A 17,262-nucleotide genomic window follows, 5' to 3' on the forward strand; every position below is an offset into this window, starting at 1 on the left:
AACCCGGACGGTGACCATGGGAATCGGCCTAGAACCAGCGTCGCAAAACACACAAAGTGTCGTACAATTTCTCATAACACTTCTCAATAGCAATGCCACGAATGTGTACTGCAATAGTGTTCCATAAACAGTACAACTGTCTAACTGTCAACAACTGTCAGTTGATGTTTTTTGTAGTTGCAAAAGTGACAGTTAACAAATTGTAGCAGTGTTTGAGTGTTTTTACCGGCCTTTCAAACAAGATATCATTTTATCGTTGCCGGAAAATTTAAACCACTCAGAATTTTGGTTGAGCTGCCTTTGGGCAACTGGCTTATCTCATTCCTCTCATTCATTGATGACAAAGAAACTAAAATTTATTTCATCATAAAGAGCAATGGTGAAGCCAGAATATCCAAACCAGGGATTTAATCAACCAGCTTCCTTCAGTCACAGTGGTGCTGATAGTGGTGAAGCAGACATCAGATATGAACAACATAGAGAAGAAGCTGGATACACCCCAAACAACTCTTTGACTTATTCAAACGATGACAATGTTTTTCTATCATCTGGGAGCCATGCCCTCACCTTCCAGTCTTACAACCGCTCTCTTTCCTGCCCAGTACCTAACACCGTGCCAAGGGAGAGAATTTCTTCCCTCCCCAATCCGGAGGAGAATGTCCCACTGGAGCCATCAACACGAAGAAGAGGAAGCGCTCCAGTTTCTTACAATTCTTGCGGAGTTGCCAACTCTTCTAGGGCTGAAGTAAGCGATGCACTCCCTCCTCAACTTCTGGATATTGCTGCCAAAGGGCAAGAGCTGTTCTGGTTTGTTTTCAATGAAGTAGTGAAGGCTGACGGAGTCACAGCATCTGGGAGCCCAAGTGTTTTGACTATATTACCTCACAGGTAAACCCGAGCTCTGCACTTTTCTTGCAAGCACTTGCTAGTTTATGCCCCTGAAAGTTGCCTTATTTGTTGAAATATTTGCCTACAGGATGGAAGTTCTAAATGAGAGGGGCAGATGCGGTGGAAGAACGCTGCAGCAAATAGCAGAATCCTTTTTTCACTCTCCCCAGCGACACAGTGTGTGGAACCATGCTAGTAGTATTGATATTCAATCACTCGACTACAATTCATTCTCACTTATTTTGCTGGGGCTTTTTCAGGTTTGTATTTCACAAGTCTTCATACGAATAAATTATCCAATTATATATTAATATTTGATCTGACCATTCCAACAGGAGGGTGGCATCACACAGACCAGAGTACTGGTGCTCATATTCTTCTGTGTGGACATAGCTCACAGAGCTCTCAGAGAGAACCTTATGAGAGATTTTCAAAAGCTTGTAGAGTGGACATCTCGGTTCATTACGGAGCAGCTCAGTGCATGGGTGCTGCAACACGGCGGCTGGGTGAGTCCCATCCCACTAACTTTCTGAAAAATGCTACATGAACAATCCTAATCAACATTTCTGTAACAGGCGGCTGTTCTTCAGGAATCAGTAGACCAGGCTTACAGGGTAGCAGTTGTTGGATTGTGCTTACTGACTGCATTGGCTGTGTCTTTTTGGTTGGTGAGAAACAGATAAAAATCAAAGAAACCAAAGAATTTCCAAGTTGACAGTGATAATTTTAGGACAAACATTGAACTAGCTCCAGGGTTAATACTAGATCCAGCTATATGGATTCTGACTGTTACAGCCCTGTTGCTATGACTGATGGCAGTCCCTGCCAGTATTGTGCTCTAATGTGTCACATCAACACTAGTCATGTCTATGTTAGTAATTTATTAAACAACTCAATTTTAATTGTGTCCTATTCTGAACTTTGACTTTCCACACAGTCCTAAGATGCTAAAAGGCACGGAATCTTTGATTTGGCCAGGTTAAAGAAAGCAAAAGGATCATAAATATGCAAGATGAGAGATTAAAAGAATATTTTATATTTCAAGAAAACTTAATCATGCATGCCAATCAAGAGCCAAAGTAAGACATACCCCTTAAATGTTCAAATGGATAAAAAAGAAATGCATGTTGAAAGAAAACTTAGCAAAATAATGCATCATGGCAAGTACAGGTAAATGAATGACAAATGAGACTAAAATTATATACACACAACTAGTGAACTTTAGCATGAAATAATGTAAAGGACCACAAGGATAGAACATGAAAAGTAAAAGAGAGCTAAAAATGAATAACTTAAATCACACTTGCACACACTGCTATCACAATGGTTGTTTGTTCTTGCTGCCACGCCTGAAGAACCTGGCCAACTTGGACTTGGGGCTTAATGGTATTGAAGTTACACTACTTCCAGTGCTGCTGGGAGATTCTGCTTTGGCTTTACCTGAAACACAAACATTCAATTACATATCATATTAGTTAAATCATAGTACCTCATTTTGAAAGGGCGATGGTTGTTACGATTGCCATTCTCGACAAACCAAAGCAGATCTAAAGGACAGCTGCCGAAGGGGCATTTAAAATTTAAGAGTCCACGCTTAAAAGTGATTGGCAGCAGCAAAAATTTACATAATTTTGGTTACAGTTTAGGGGAGACTTCAAGACTTCAGTGCCACCTAGTTTCCCAAGAGAAGTCAGAGCTGACTAGATTCATCGAGACCAATAACCGTAACCCCTTCTCACCATAGTCACTGACCGACTCCGGAGGCTCCACAGTGACAATGCTTGGGACAAAAGCTCCAAGGGTGGGGGGGACTGGAACGTCAGGGAGGGAACCATTCACCAGCACAGCTCCCTCTTCATCCTCAATATCTTCATCCTCAGAGGAAGCTGAGCAGTCACCATCTTCATCACCATTGGGCTGAAACCAAACATGTAATTTAATCCATGCGCTCACAGAGAATAGAACTTTAAACATAATAGGAAACAAGAACTAACCACGTAGTCTGGATCACTGTCACTATGATAGTCCTCGGCACATTTCTCAAGCTTCACAGCTGTGCTCTCATCGTCACTGCAATCTGTCCAGTCAGACTGCTCAACATCATCATACTTGCGCTTGCGCTCCTGGAACAAATGTGGTTCACATTCAGACCCTATTTCAATCAATTGCCGATAAACAAATTGTCAGAGTCTTAAGAACAGACCGAGTCTGTTCAAGAAATCCGCAGACACTCTAATTTCTGCCCACGATGAGTGCAAAGTGTTGCTCATCCCCTATAAGACTCACATGCTATACTTACATGATCCGGTGTAGTTGCAGATGCAATCTTAACCTTGGCGCATGGTGTTCCATTAGGAGTCCTGTCAGGTCTGCCGCCACAATGCTTGTGCCCCATGTTCTTCAAGCCAGCCGACAAAACAGCACGTAAGCGACGTCGCTTACCTTGAAGCCAGTGGATCTGGCAGAGAACAAATCCAATTAGCAAAGCGTAACCAGCAAGGACAGTGGAAGACACATCAAGCAAAGACTCGACTCACCATGTCTGTAGTATCACGAGGCTTCAAAAACACACGGGTCAAGCAGTAGAATGTGACCCTGACGACTCCCAGCACGCCAAGCAGGGGCAGGAACAGGGGCCATGCCAGGGGACGAGCCACCACCACCACTATCGAGTCGGAATCCTCGGCACCTGGACAACAAGAGCAACGTGAGTACGGTCGGGGACAGGCGCGCCAGGAAAGACCCCTGGAGGCGGCCGAAACTCTACAGGCGTTTTGAGCTCCAGAGCCGCTGAATGGGACTCGAACCGAACGTGTGACCCCACCAATGGATTGCTCTCCGAACGAGGAATCCAGTGGTGGGGTCGCGACGCGGCCCTCGGCCCGAAACAAACAAACAAGCCCCACATTGCGCGCGGACGAGCGTGGGCCCTGGACGACCACGCCGTAACCTGAACACCGGCCTGGACGGCCTGGAGCGGCACCGCGCCCTGCCCTGTGACTTACCGGCTTCGTTGCCGTGGCTGCAGGCAGGGGGGCGATGGGCGGTCTGCGTGGACCACATGAGGGACTTCTCCACCACGCGCAGCACCGCGTCCACGCCCCTGACGACGACCTGGCCCGCCGGCCGGCTGGCGATCCATTCGCCCAGCCGCTCCATGGCAGAGGCAGAGGGCGCGACGACGCTCATGGCGATGGCGGACTAGAACGGTGCACTTGAACGCCTCCCACGTGGAGGAGCAGCAGGGAGCGGTTCACTGGTACCGACTGGACTCTGGTTCAAGAGGCGCCAAGCGCTTTGTTCGGCACGGCACTGCAAGTCTCTGGGCGTCTCTGGGGTCGAGCCGGCTGTCTGTCTCACTCTCACTCATCACTGACTGCCTGCCGGGCGGGCCGCCTGTTGCTGGCGGCGGGGCAGCTGCCCCCTCCCCTCTCTTCCTCCCCCTCCCCTCCCTCCCCCCAACCCCGCCCAGGTGGGCCGCCAATGAATGGACTGCGTTGCGAGGCGCGACGCCAAGACGCCCTCCTTGCCTCCCTCTCCCTCCTCCTCCCCGAGTTCTTAGCGGTTTGGTTGTTGCCGCCGCCGCCGGCTGCAGACTGGTCGTCGCTCTGTCTCTCTCGCACCCATGGGGCCTCCCATGTCGGTGCGAGAGAGACAGGGCGACGAAAACGACTCTCGGAATCAGTCCGCTGCGTCCGAGGAGCGCGTCGTCGTCTCGTTCCTGCTCGTGAAGGCCAAGACCCCTCGCTTGCACAGGCGGTTGATTGCGCACGCAGCCACGAACTGCAACCCCACACCCTCCTCGTGTCTCGGTCTCCTCTCCTTCCTCAACAGCACGCTGCATCCGTGCCGTGTGTCCCTCTGAGATGCGCGTCGACGGGAGCCGTTTTACCGACGATTCGAATTAATGAGTTCGGGAAGGAAGAAAGCAAATCACACGTTCACGAGACATAAATACATTTATTCACTATAAATAGATTTATTTATTTATTATGAGCACCGGGTTTGATTGTCATCAATTAATCAATCGGTTAATCAATCAATTGATAAGTCGATCAATAAATTGATAAATCAATCAATCATTTGAACATTATCGACAGGCACGTCGATATTCTTCGATCGAGAAGTCGATCCACGCTTCAGTCTGTTTGTCACTGCGACACTAACACCACACTGCCCCTCCTGCTGCCGCCGGCGTGGCCGCCGCCCCCGCTCCGCCTCCGGTCCGCGGAGGAGCCGCCCCCGGGGGCGGAGGAGGCGGGCCCGCCGCGGAAGCTGCCGAAGAAGAAGGAGTCCGTGGCGACGCTCTCGCCGCCGGACTCGGAGGCGCCGTCGCAGAGGGACTCATCCGTCTCGGACAGGCTGCCCTGGCTCTGGCCCTTGTGCAGGCCGTTGAGGCTCTGTCCGTGGCCGTGGCCCAGGCTCACGCGCCGCTTGGACTCGTTCGAGTCCGTGCTCAGGTACCCGGAGTCCTCCGGCTTGTGGGGCAGCATGGGCGGGAACAGGATGGGGATGCCCGGCGAGTGCCCGCCGTGGTCCCGCTGGTCGCGGTCCACCACCTTGCGCCAGGACTTCTTGACCGAGTCCGAGCCCCGCTTGTCGCGGAGGTGGCGCACCAGGTCCTTGCCCGCGCGCGCGCGCGACCCCGCCAGCAGCTGCGTCTCCTGTGGGCGGAAACAGAGCGAGGGTCATGCGATGTGAGAACAGCCCACAGTCCACTCTAGGACTCTACCCACAGTAGGCCAGAGGACCGGTGGGGCGGCCAAAACTCTAGACGCGTTTTGTGCTCCAGAGTCACTAAATGGGACTCAAACCGAACGTGTGACCCCACCAATGGATTCCTCGTTCGAAGAGCAATCCATTGGTGGGGTCACACGTTCGGTTCGAGTTCTGTTTGGCGACTCTGGAACTCAAAACGCGTCAGTTTTGGCCGCCTCCACCGGTCTTCTGGCCCACTGTGCGGCTCCCAGTGCAAACCCGGCATACGAATTGGACTAGGGGCTCACCTGCAGGAAGGTGGTGCCGCTGAAGGACACGGCCTTCTCCGAGCCGGCGTCCGACAGGTCCCGGTCGCGGTCGCGGTCGCGGTGTCTGCGACGCGACACCGGCGAGGACGCCGCCGACACGGACGGCCGGTTGGCCTGCAGGATGAACTGGCCCTTGACGGAGGGCGGCGGCGGGCTGGGCGCGGACAGGGGCATGGAGTAGAACGCCTCGTAGTCCGACGAGTTGAGGCTGTCCGCCGACGCCACGGACATGGCGTCCGTGTCTTGCTCCGCGGCGCGCGGCCCGCGCGGCGGCAGCGGGGGTAGCGGGGGCAGCGGGGGCAGGGGCCGGTGCGCGGGGTTGCCTGCCGCCTGGCGCTTGCCGCCCCCGCCAGAGCTCTGCTTCGGGGGCAGCGCGGGCTTGGGGTTCCGCGGCGGCAGCGGGGGCCGGTCCGGCCGGTCCGCGGGGCTGGCCTCACGCTCGTTGACGGGGCGCGGCGGCGGCGGCTCCTGGTACAGCGCCTGCGGCGGCGCGGCCGGCGGCTTGGGCTTGGGCGGCCGCAGCGGCGGTGGCCGTGGCGGCGCGCGCGTCTCCAAGCCGTTGCTGGTCTTGGCCTTGCGGGAGCTCCGCTTGCCGTTGGACTTGCTCGCGCCCCGCGAGGGTGGCGGCGACGGGAAGCGCTGTCGCCGCTGCTTGGACGCGCGCGTCGACGACGCCGTGGTGTGCGCCGACCGCACGGACCGCCGCGACGACGCCACCGACGTGCAGTCGGTGTCCGAGTACTGGCTGCCGCCGTGGAGGCTGCCGTGGAGGCTGCCGTGGAGGCTGCCGTGGAGGCTGCCGTGGAGGCTCTGCGTGCAGACGGGCAGCGAGTCCAGCGCGCGGCACCGCGCCCGCGACTCGTAGATCTCCCGCAGCGAGCCGAACATGCGGTTGAACGGCGAGGGCTGCTGGGCGGCGTGGCCGAGGGCGTGGCTGGCGCAGGCCGGCAGGTGCTGCTGCTGCTGCAGCATGGGCAGCGGCGGCGGCTCCGCGGACCGGAAGCTCCCCGCCGTCCGCAGCAGGATGGCGCCGCCGGGCCGCTCCAGCGAGTCCAGGTACGCGTCGTGGAGCGGGTCCGACGCCCCCGAGCTGGCCGAGCCCAGGCGGTGCGCGCGCACCTTGGTCACGGACTTGCGGTCCAGCGTGTCCGGCTCGAAGTTGTCCGCCTCGGGCGTGTGCCTCTTGTTGTCCGGGGAGTCGTCCACCTGGATGGTCAGGTGGCCCGGCTGCTTGTCCGAGTACTTGATGTTGTTCTCCGAGGACGCCGACGTGGACGAGTGGCTCGGCGACGGCGAGGCGCCGCCGCTGCTGCTGAAGCTATAGTTGTCGTTGACGTAGACCTCGCTGACCAGGCTGTAGCCCTCGCTGTTGGTCAGGAAGTTGGGGAGGCTGAAGGGCTGTTGCTTTGGCTTGTCCTTCTGGTCGTGCTTCATGACCACGTCGCCGTTCATGACGATGGGGGGTTCCGGGCTCAGCACGATGATCTCGTACTCGTTGTCGTCCTCGGCGGGGGCCGCGGGGGCGGCGGGCTTCTGCTGCAGGCGCTGCAGCCCGCTGGTGATGGCGCGGTGCGTGGCCACAGGGGTCATGGGCACGTCGCCGTACTCGGAGGGCGTGGACGCGCCCAGGCTGTGCGGCTGGCGGCCGGTCTGCGGGGCGCTGTGCGGGGCGCTGTGCGGCGGGGAGGCCTTGGCGGCGTCGGGCACGGCGGGCATGGCGGGCAGCGACTTGGGCGCCACCGTCTCCAGGCCGCGCTGCACCACCAGCTCCTTGATGACGGCGTCCATCAGCATCTTCGGCACCTCCGGCTTGTCCGGCGGGGGCGGGGGGGCGGCGGCGGCGGCGACGGCGCCGTGGTCCGACTCCGCGACGGCGGCGCTGCCGCTGGGGGCGGCGGGGCGGTCACGCTCAGCTTCCTGGCGATGGCCTCCTTCTGCTGCGCGACCAGCCCCGGCGGCGGCGCGGGGGCGGACGTCGGGGGCGGCGGCGGCGGCGAGTGCATCGCGTTGCGCCGCACGATGGCGTCCTCCGCGGACACGTGGATGCGGTTGGTAGCGCTGCCGCCGCTGCCGCCTCGGAAGCTCCCGTCCGCCGGCCGCCCGTTGGCCACCCTGGTCCGCGCCGCGTTCGTCTCGTTCATGGCGCTGATGCTGCTGCTTCGGACTCGGAACTGGTTGGGCTCGGCACTGGTGTCCTTATTGCTAACGCCGTTCACGCCGTTGCCCGCGCTGTTGGCTACACTGGTATCACTTAACTTATTCTTAATGCTAACATTGATGCTATTGCTCACGCTGTTGCTTCTGACTCGGTTGACTGGTGCGTCCTCGGCGTTCTGAATTTTGTTGTTGCTGACGCCGTTGTTGACGCCGTTGCTGACGCTTCCGCTTCTGCTTCTGAACGCGCCTTCGTCCTTGTTGTTGTTGTTGCTGACGCTTCCGCTCCTGCTCCTGAACGCACCTTCGTCCTTGTTGTTGTTGCTGACGCCGTTGCTGACGCTTCCGCTCCTGCTTCTGAACGCGCCTTCGTCCTTGTTGTTGTTGCTGACGCCGTTGCTGACGCTTCCGCTCCTGTTTCTGAACGCGCCCTCGTCCTTGCTGTTGTTGCTGCTGACAGCCTTCACGCTGCCGGCGCGGCTTCGGAAGCTGTTGTCCTCGGCCATGACCCTGCTGGGCGCCGGGTCGTCGTGCTTGTTGTTGTTGAGGTCGTTGTTGTGGACGGGGGGCTTCGGCACGCGGAGCGGCACTCTGGGCGGCAACCCCTTGACGGGGTCCGCCTCGAGCGCGCGCGCGGCGCGCATGTTCTCCAGCATGAGCTTGGCGGGCGTCCTCGGCGCCGACTTCCGGCGTCCGGACGCGCCCGCGGCGCCGCCCGCGGCGCCGCCCGCCGCCGCGACGCCCTGGTTGGAGGAGCTCTGGCGGAAGCTGCCGCCGCCGGGGCGTTGCATCGGCCGCAGCGGGGTGACGGGGCCGTACACGGAGCCCTCGCTCTTGACGGACCCCGAGTCGTCCAGCTCGCCGTTCCGCGGCGCGCGCACCTGCAGCAGGACAAGGAGGCCACGCTTGAGAACAGTGCTGCACAGTGGGACGGAAGACCGGTGGAGGCGGCCAAAACTCTAGACGCGTTTTGAGCTGAGTCGCTGAATGGGACTCGAATCGAGCGTGTGACCCCACCAGTGGATTCCTCGTTCGGAGAGCAATCCATTGGTGGGGTCACACGTTCGGTTCGAGTCCTGTTTAGCGACTCTGGTCGCGACTTTGGTCACACGTTCAGAGTAGCACTCACCTCCTCGAGCCACTTCCGGATGTGCTGCTGCTTGGAGTGCGGCCCGCTGGCGCACACGTTGCAGCCCAGCGGCAGGGGCGGGGAGGGGAGGGGCGCCAGCGGCGGGGGCAGCTGCGACGCCGTGCACCCGGGGCACCCGGGGCAGGACCGGCTGCTCGGCGCGGGCGGCGGCGCTGGCGGCGACGCGGGCCGCGGGGTCCTGGTGACGCCCGGCGGCGCCGCGAGTCGTGGCTGCGACGTCGTCGACGACGTCGAGGACTCCTCCTCGGGGATCTGCAGCAGGCTGGGCGCGAAGCGCTTGGCCGCCATCTTGTGCTTGGCCAGGCTGATGACCTCCCTGATCTTGGACAGGAACTCCAGCGCGGCGGGCGGAGGCGCCTGAGCAGGGGGAGACATGCTGACAACTTGCACGGCTAACTCGTCAACGGGCAAGGGGGGTGGACGTACCACGAGCAGCTCCGGGTCGAAGTACGCCGGGTTGAAGTACAGCTTCCTCCGCGGAGGCCCCGCCATGGCGCGCACCGCGTCGGGCCGCTCCACGTCCAGGGTCTCCACGATGGAGACGTCCTCCTCGGGGAGGCGTTCGATCCCCGCCGGGTCCTAAGCAGGATAACCATTTTATTTAGCAAGCATCCTTCAAGAAGCAGAGCGGAGAGTTGCCAACCTCATCCAGTGGAGGGCCAAGCCCACTCATTGCAAAATCGTTGGCCAGTTTGGCGACCAACGGGGCAGCAGCTAACCTGCACGAGGTAGTGGTCGGAGTGCGCGAGGCTGCTGGGGCTGCCGTGCACCACCACGGACACGAGGCCGTGCGGGGCGAGGTCGGTGTGGCCGCGGCGCTGCCTGTCGCCGTGGCTGAGGCCGCTGTCCGAGGCCGGCGTCTCGCCCTCCGAGTCCGAGCAGCAGGACGACGAGGCCGAGCTGCTGGCCAGGTAGGCGCCGTTGTCGCGTCCACTGCCTTCCTCCATCCTGGACGCCGCCACGCCGGCCAGCTGCCGCTCCCTGTCGGACAACACCAGTCAACACCCGCTGAAGCGTCTGACGCACTGTGGGCCGGCAGGCCGGCGGGGGCGGCCAAATCTCTACGCACTTTGAGCTCCAGAGTCGCTGAATGGGACCCGAACCGAACGTGTGACCCCACCAATGGATTGCTCTCTGGACGAGAATCCACTGGTGGAGGGTCACAGTCCGAGCGACTCTGGAGCTCAAAACGCCGCGTAGAGAGTTTTGGCCGCCTCCACCGGTCTTCTGGCAAACCCACTGTGTGACGCCGGCACCCACCGCTTCTTGCAGTTCTTCCTGCGCCGCGTCCGCATGTAGACGAGCGCGGCCAGGACGTAGGCGAGGCCGAGCAGGCCGCCGGACGCGCCGACCAGCCAGCCCGCCCCCAGCGCGCCGGAGCCCCAGGACTCCGACGTGGCGCCGCCGCTGCCGCCGCCACTCACGGGGGAGAAGGACACCTCCTTGACGCCGCTGAAGCTGTCTGCGAACCGAGAAACGTCCAAGATTGTCGAGGGCCTTGTCGATGGCAAAATCGACCACTCGCTGGGAAGGACACCGCAGTGGGCCAGAAGACCGGTGGAGGCGGCGAAAATTCTAGACGCGTTTTGAGCTCCAGAGTCGCTAATCAGGACTCGAACCGAACGTGTGACCCCACCAATGGATTCCTCGTTCGGAGAGCAATCCATTGGTGGGGGTCACACGTTCGGTTCGAGTCCCATTTAGCGACTCTGGAGCTCAAAACGCGTCTTGAATTTTTGCCGCCTGCACCGGTCTTCTGGGCCACTGTGGACACGCTTTGTACTCACTCGGCGTCCCGGCGACGCGCAGCCCCACGCAGGGCGTGAAGAAGGACTGCTCCTCCTTGCACATGAGCTGCACCAGCAGCAGGCGGCCCTCCATGGAGCGGCGCAGCGCAGCCTCGCCCAGCCACTGCAAAAGGACAGAAGGAAGGGTTGTACAGCCTGCGGGGTAGGCAACCCATCGGGCGGCGCGGCGCGGCGGGCGGCCAGCCAGGCCGCGCGGACAGGCGGTGCCCGTGAGTTTGACAGTGCAGTGGCGGCACACCGGCCCGGCGCCGCGACACTCGGAGAAAGTCCTCGCGGCGGAGAGAGGCTGGACACAATTACGTCCTTCCCGACGCTTCTCGGAATTCCCTCGGACCTTCCTCCAACGAGGAGTCATCATTTCTCGAATCGTCGCGGCCAATCGCGGCCAGGCAAACGGCGCCAATTTTTCAAACGTCGTTTGCCGTTTTCCCACCGTTGCTCCGCTCCGCGTCAAAGCGCGCCGGGTTGCGCAACCAATCCGCAGTGGGCCAGACGACCGGTGGAGGCGGTCAAAGTCCCGGACGCGTTTTGAGCTCCAGAGTCGCTCAATGGGACTCGAACCGGACGTGTGACCCCACCAATGGATTGCTATCCGAAAGAGGAATCCATTGGTGGGGTCACACGTTCAATTCGAGTCCCATTGAGCGACTCTGCAGCTCAAAACGCGTCTAGAGTTTTGGCAGCCTCCACCGGTCTTCTGGCCCACTGTGCAGTGCATCAGTGCAATCCTCAGGGAGCGGCCGGAGGGAAGCGGGAGTTTTGCCGCGGTGCGTTCAGATCAGTGTTGCCACACTGGCAGGCATTCCCACGATGCACCAGTGTCGGAGAGGTTTGGCGCGCTAGGCAATGGCTTCGCTCCCACGAAGTTGCCAGGCAGCCGGGCTGAGGTTGGCAACCCCATCGATACTGGTTTTTTCCCCCGCTTCTTTGGCAACACTGCTGCCACCACCCTCTCGTCGCGCGACGCTGCGTTCGGCGGAGGACCGGGAGGAACGTTCCCGGACAGTTGGCAGCGCGTCCAACAGTGTGCTGCCAGGGGCAGCCAGGGGCGGGGCAGGCCGGTTTTTCTGAGGTCCGCACTACGGGCCTGCTCTGCAGCTCTGCCCGACTCTGCCCGGCTCTGCCCCACGCTGCTCGAGTTGGACAACTGCCCGGGCAACACGTTGGCGGCCAGATCGTCTCGATCCAGTTCCGAGGCCCTTAAGGCGAGCCTGGGATTCTGTTTGCGCTACTACCCGCACTCCTCCAACGCCCACTCTCAATCCACACACAAAAAAAAAGTTGGCTGGTGTGGGATTCGAACCCGCGGCGCTCACCTGCAAGTAGCTCCTGCCGTTGTCACGCAGCAGTCGCAGGGGCGGCTCGGTGTCGGAGTGGTTGCGCATGTCCACCCAGCCCGCCTTGGCCAGGAACCGCGCCCCGGACACCACGCAGATCGGGGTGCTGTTGCCTGCGAGCACAACCCGAGTTTTCATCTCGTGTTTTCGGGTGCAGGGTCCTTTTGGGGCACACAGTGGGCCAGCGGCCGAAACTCTAGACGCGTTTTGAGCTCCAGAGTCGCTAAATGGCACTCGAACCGAACGTGCGACCCCACCAATGGGTTGCTCTCCGAACGAGGAATCCATTGGTGGGGTCACTCGTTCGGCTCGAGTCCCATTTAGCGACTCTGGAGCTAAAAACGCGTCTAGAGTTTCGGCCGCTGGGAAATCCACTGTGGGGCGCTGCGGTGGCTTACCGGGGAACTGGATCTCGGCGCTGGGGAAGATGATCTGGCCCTTGAGGGGCAGGAAGACGAACGGCACCGTCTGCGACGCGGAGCCGCTGACAAACGGAACCAGGCTGCATTCTGGACGCGGAGAGAGAAAGACGATTAGAAAACGCGGCCGGGCTTTTCTCTAAAACAGCGGCAAATAAATAAGCACCGTGGATGTCGTCGACGCAGACGTGCAGGTCGTCCCGGAAGATGGGCAGGCTGGGCAGGCACTGGCAGGAGCAGTCCGAGCCCGCCACGTCCAGCGCGGTGCCGCCGCTCCCCGACCCGCACTGCCCGGGGCAGCGCTGCCCCGCTGGAAAGAAAAAAAAGCGCCAAAATTAGTTTTTCTTATGTTTAAAAAAAAATTGAAGTTGAAAATAGCAAGCATGAGAAGACAAGATTTTAAATCGGAAAAAAGTTTGCAAAGCTTGCAAAAAAAATAATAATTGCAAAACTTTTTTTGCAATAAATTTTGCAAAACTTTTTTTTTGCAAAAAGTTTTGCAAAACTTAATCTCTACACAAAAAATAACTTAACCTTTTTGAAAAGATGTCAGAAGTTAAGGTTAATAACTTTAACTCTTGCGATAACGTTATGATGCCCTTATGAGGTAAGTTAAGGATCCCTGATTATTTTTTAAAATCGAAATTTAGAGGGCGTACCTGCCGTAGTGTAGACGTCGCCCTCCAGGTGTCGGGTGATGACGTAGCTGGGCGGGGCAGGGGGCTGCCCCGCGAGGCCGGTCCCGCACATCAAGACCATCCAGGACAGCACGGCGAGCAGGGCCGGGCCCAGGGCCCCCCAGCAGGGCGCCGGGGCCAGGCCCAGGCCCAGGCCCAGGCCCAGGCCCACGGCCCCCCGGGGGGCGGCAGGTGACGGCGCCCTCAGCGACATGGTGCTCGTCAACCCATCGCCACGCGTGCACCGCGCCTGCGACAACAACGGGGAGGTCAGCCACAAAGTAGCAGTCTCTCTCTCTCTCTCTCTCTCTCTCTCTCTCTCTCTCTCTCTCTCTCTCTCTCTCTCTCTCTCTCTCACAGAGACAGAGCGACTCGTCGGACACTCGTGACGCGCAGTATTTGAATAACTTGGCGCCGCGTTCAAACCGCGCCGTCCTTTCCGCCCACGACTCCGCAGCGGTACCTACACTGGCCGAGCCGGTACCCGCTGGATTCCACACAGCACCTGGTTCACCACAAACGAGACGGACTGCCGGAGAAAACGGCAAAAAGTGCAGCTGGTAATAAGTGACCGAAATTTTTTTTTAAAAAAATGATAAAGTTGGTATTTGAACCCGGGCCCGAAAAACTCATCTCATTAGTTGATGCAGTCGGCACGCAGAGCGACGCACGTAATCAATCCGATCGAGTAGCACCATTCATTTGGCCCGTCCGGCGGAGAAGCCGCGTATCGCCCAGGCAGAGCCGAGGCAGTTGCGGCCGACCGTGGCCGATGATTCGGTGGCAGCGACGTGAGGCGGGCCGAGCGGCCGAGCATCGTGTATCGGGTGCCGTGTGCCTTTCCAGGTCAAAGCGTCAAACGTGCGTCGCACACACACACGCACACACACACACACACACACACACACACACACACACACACACACCACGCACGCACGCACGCACACACGCACGCACACCCAAATGAAGAAGCAATATATTCGTGTTCCTAAAAGCAGTCTGCCTACCGCATGCTGCCTCGTTCTCTCTCTCTCTCTCTCTCTCTCTCTCTCTCTCTCTCTCTCTCTCTCTCTCTGATTTGCCCCTACTTGTTATACACATGCTGCATTAAGTGCCGAAATACATGGCCGCGGTCATGCAGGAGGTACGTGTCACACCCGTCGGCATTCCGATAGCCTTTCCCTTGGCTTGACCGGGCCGGGCCAAGCTCGGCCGGCCCAGGCTCGGCCGGCCCGGTCCTGTCTGGATCTCAAACATATTTCACGACTTCCTCTTTCACGCAATTTGCTGTTTACTTTTAACCCTTTTTTTTGAGCGCGCGGCATACAAGAGAGGCTAATGGTGTGCAAAGCGGCACAGGTGGTCTCATTTTCAACTTTTTTTTGCTGTTTTTTTTTCAGATTTATTTGGGGAGCGCATTGCAGCTTGTCGCCCTGAGTGCGCGCTGCTGCACGCACTCAGACCAATTATTCCGAGGCTTATTGAAATCGGGAGGGAGGCTCCTCTGGCTGGTCAGAGTGCAAATGATTCACGATGCAGATTCACATTGCTGGGAGCAGTGAACATCGAGGGGGAAATTGAATTTCAATCGCAAGAAAGTTTTTCTCTGACTGACATGGGGGACGGACGGACATAACAGTAGCCGGTACGAGCCGGTATCGACAGAATGCAAAAAGGCGTCGTCTACACTGTGGCGAAAAGACAACAACTACTTTCCCAGAGTCCGTCCCTCGGCGGGGCACTGGCCGCCGACATGACGGACGGTCGACACGCCAGTGACACGTCAGTGACTCGTCAGTGACGTGTAGCGCCAACAGACGAACAGCTGCCAGTCTGACAGCGGTCCCGTGCGGCCGCACCGGGAGACGGACGACTGGATTCGACATTTTATGCCATATTTTAGGGATAAAGAAGAAGAAGAAGAAGAAGAAGAAGAAGAAGAAGAAGAAGAAGAAGAAGAAGAAGAAGACCACCCCTCCTGACACATCGCGGCGTGACTTTCACCGCTGAAGGTATCCGCTAATATCTGTTGTCCGTTCGCGCTTAATTTCATCCTCATTAATTTCTCATACACTGTCATTAGCCGCCACGCGTCCTCCCTTCCTTGTTTTCTTGCCGCCTTTTCTCTTTCTCTCACTCTCCTGCACTTGAATGCGACCGCGACGGCTGTGTACATACGAGGACGCGCAGACACACGCGACGGCGGCTCTCTGGAACGGACCCCCGAAGTATGGCGACTCAAAAATGCCGGATCGGACCCTTTTGACCGTTTTCGACCGCACAAGACGCGTTGGACCTTTCACTAGTCCGTATACAAAAAAAAAAAAAAAAAAAAAATACACTGCTTTGTGAGGACTGTTTCTGGTGTGGTTTCCGTTGACTAATGTCCGGTCTCAACGCGGCGAAATGGCCAAACCTGCTCCGCTGTCCATCGGACTCCGTCCCTCTCTATCCGTCCTAGGAATCCCTGCAGTGGGTCTGCCTCTCAAAAGAGACTAATGCCGTCGTTTCCATCTCAAACGCAACAAGTTTGTTTTCATTTTTAATTTTTTTTTTTGCTGGCACGTCGTGGGGCTTTCTCCAGATTGCCTATCAGCCGATGCGCGCGCGGCCGCCTGTCGCATACGCACGCAGGTGTAAAACGAAACGAGCCACGCGGCCGGGACATGCAAGGGCACCGATCACTCCAGAAAAGATCGCCGAAAATAAAAAAAAAGAAACAACCCAAAAATAAACCGCCAAAGAAAATGAAATAAAAAGATGCAAAACGGAACACGAACGCGAATCATAAAAATGACGGATCAGTTTCTGCCGTTACATGGCGGGCGTGCGTGCGTGCATGCATGCTCTCACTTCGTGCGTGGCGCCACGACAAAAAACAAAAACAGACAAAAACAAGAAGAGTTGGCCGAGAAGATGAGGAGGACGAGGTCGGAGAGAGAGAGAGAGAGAGAGAGAGAGAGAGAGAGAGAGAGAGAGAGAGAGAGAGAGAGAGAGAGAGAGAGAGGGGGGAGAAGAAATGACAAACGCGCAACCGGGCGCCACCGTCTCAAAGCCGCGCTGATTAAAACATTATGGCTGCTTGAGTGGCATTCTAAAAAATGCAGAAAGGAAAGAAAAATTGAAGAAACTGATGCGAATTTTTTCGAAATGGAGGTCACCTACTGGTCTGAAATTGGTGCCTAGAACACGCTGCGCTGCGGGCGTGGGCAGCAAACGCCTCGCTAACCCTGATCCGAGCCACGCCCTCTAGATCGGCCTGCACCTGCAACGCGAGACTAGATTCGCGGCAACTTGGCCGAAGAAAACCGCCCGTGTTTTTAATACTCGCTTCGATATTTTCGAATTTCGTCTACATTATTGCTGGTTTTGCCAGGGCCCATAGTTTCGTGGTGAAGAAGACGGCATCCCAAAGGACAGCGCCGTCTGGCGGCTGTTTCTTTATTTTTTTACTTCCCCCTTCTCCTTCCGAAATTAGCATCCAGGCTCATCAACCTGTTGTGCATTCCAGTTCCCGGTAGCGGTGCCTCGGTCGCATCGACTGTCGGCTTGGTTGGACCTCGCTGGTCCTCGTGTCCTGCGGTTTCGGTGTCACTGTCCGGGCCTCGCCAAAGGCATGACCATCTCAATGAGATGACCGCCGCCAAAAGCGTCCGAAGAATGTTGTTGTTGTTGTTGGAAGGAAAGCACCGCGAACAAGCAGGATAACGTACGCGCACGTGTTACACCGTCCGTAAAGTGCGGTCCATCATATTTACCCAAAATAAACGACAAAGGGAGGGAGCAAAAATGAAATTGCTGA

General features: G+C 58.0%; 3 protein-coding genes and 1 long non-coding RNA gene across 5 annotated transcripts in view; 1 reads left to right on the plus strand and 3 right to left on the minus strand.

Annotated features, from left to right (window-relative positions):
- The first annotated feature begins 130 nt into the window (after positions 1-130).
- Positions 131-1,790, plus strand: LOC117648156. The gene is made up of 4 exons (XM_034390409.1): positions 131-888; positions 977-1,148; positions 1,224-1,394; positions 1,464-1,790. The coding sequence occupies exons 1-4, from the start codon at positions 377-379 to the stop codon at positions 1,569-1,571; spliced, it is 963 nt and encodes a 320-aa protein (XP_034246300.1). The 5' UTR covers positions 131-376; the 3' UTR covers positions 1,572-1,790.
- A 191-nt stretch (positions 1,791-1,981) lies between these two features.
- On the minus strand, positions 1,982-4,278 carry LOC117648157. 2 transcript variants are annotated; one of them, XM_034390411.1, is made up of 6 exons: positions 3,894-4,278; positions 3,426-3,577; positions 3,188-3,346; positions 2,883-3,011; positions 2,641-2,805; positions 1,982-2,328 (listed from the first exon to the last, which is right to left on the minus strand). In XM_034390411.1, exons 1-6 carry the CDS (start codon positions 4,075-4,077, stop codon positions 2,284-2,286), a joined length of 834 nt encoding a protein of 277 aa, XP_034246302.1. In that variant the 5' UTR covers positions 4,078-4,278; the 3' UTR covers positions 1,982-2,283. The 2 variants fall into 2 exon arrangements, with proteins under 2 accessions (XP_034246302.1, XP_034246301.1); XM_034390410.1 differs by having other exon boundaries at positions 2,628-2,805.
- Positions 4,279-4,828: 550 nt separating this feature from the next.
- LOC117648393 lies at positions 4,829-13,533 on the minus strand. Its single transcript, XM_034390901.1, is given in 12 exon segments — positions 4,829-5,552; positions 5,895-7,747; positions 7,750-8,950; positions 9,199-9,576; positions 9,646-9,798; positions 9,939-10,200; positions 10,480-10,681; positions 11,007-11,130; positions 12,344-12,477; positions 12,763-12,873; positions 12,950-13,093; positions 13,443-13,533. Coding segments are annotated over 12 exon segments (5,166 nt in total). The 3' UTR covers positions 4,829-5,039.
- Positions 13,534-13,616: 83 nt separating this feature from the next.
- LOC117648089 overlaps positions 13,617-17,262 on the minus strand; it is a 34,474-nt gene continuing 30,828 nt past the window's right edge. Inside the window, exon 3 of the long non-coding RNA XR_004587854.1 lies at positions 13,617-13,710. This is a non-coding gene — a long non-coding RNA (uncharacterized LOC117648089). The remainder of the gene's footprint in view (positions 13,711-17,262) is intronic.

The sequence above is a fragment of the Thrips palmi genome, unplaced genomic scaffold, assembly GCF_012932325.1.
Source record: "Thrips palmi isolate BJ-2018 unplaced genomic scaffold, TpBJ-2018v1 HiC_scaffold_3, whole genome shotgun sequence".
Taxonomy (NCBI): Eukaryota; Metazoa; Arthropoda; class Insecta; order Thysanoptera; family Thripidae; genus Thrips; species Thrips palmi.

Excerpts from the sequence above, each read along its gene's own strand:
- LOC117648157 (XM_034390410.1), bottom strand. The coding sequence starts at position 4,077 with ATGAGCGTCGTCGCGCCCTCTGCCTCTGCCATGGAGCGGCTGGGCGAA. Across the intron at positions 2,806-2,882 it reads ACAGTGATCCAGACTACGTG|CCCAATGGTGATGAAGATGG; the intron begins GTTAGTTCTTGT and ends GTTTGGTTTCAG. Across the intron at positions 2,329-2,627 it reads GGAGTCGGTCAGTGACTATG|GTAAAGCCAAAGCAGAATCT; the intron begins GTGAGAAGGGGT and ends TTTGTGTTTCAG.
- LOC117648156 (XM_034390409.1), top strand. The coding sequence starts at position 377 with ATGGTGAAGCCAGAATATCCAAACCAGGGATTTAATCAACCAGCTTCC. Across the intron at positions 1,149-1,223 it reads TTTTGCTGGGGCTTTTTCAG|GAGGGTGGCATCACACAGAC; the intron begins GTTTGTATTTCA and ends CCATTCCAACAG. Across the intron at positions 1,395-1,463 it reads TGCTGCAACACGGCGGCTGG|GCGGCTGTTCTTCAGGAATC; the intron begins GTGAGTCCCATC and ends TTTCTGTAACAG.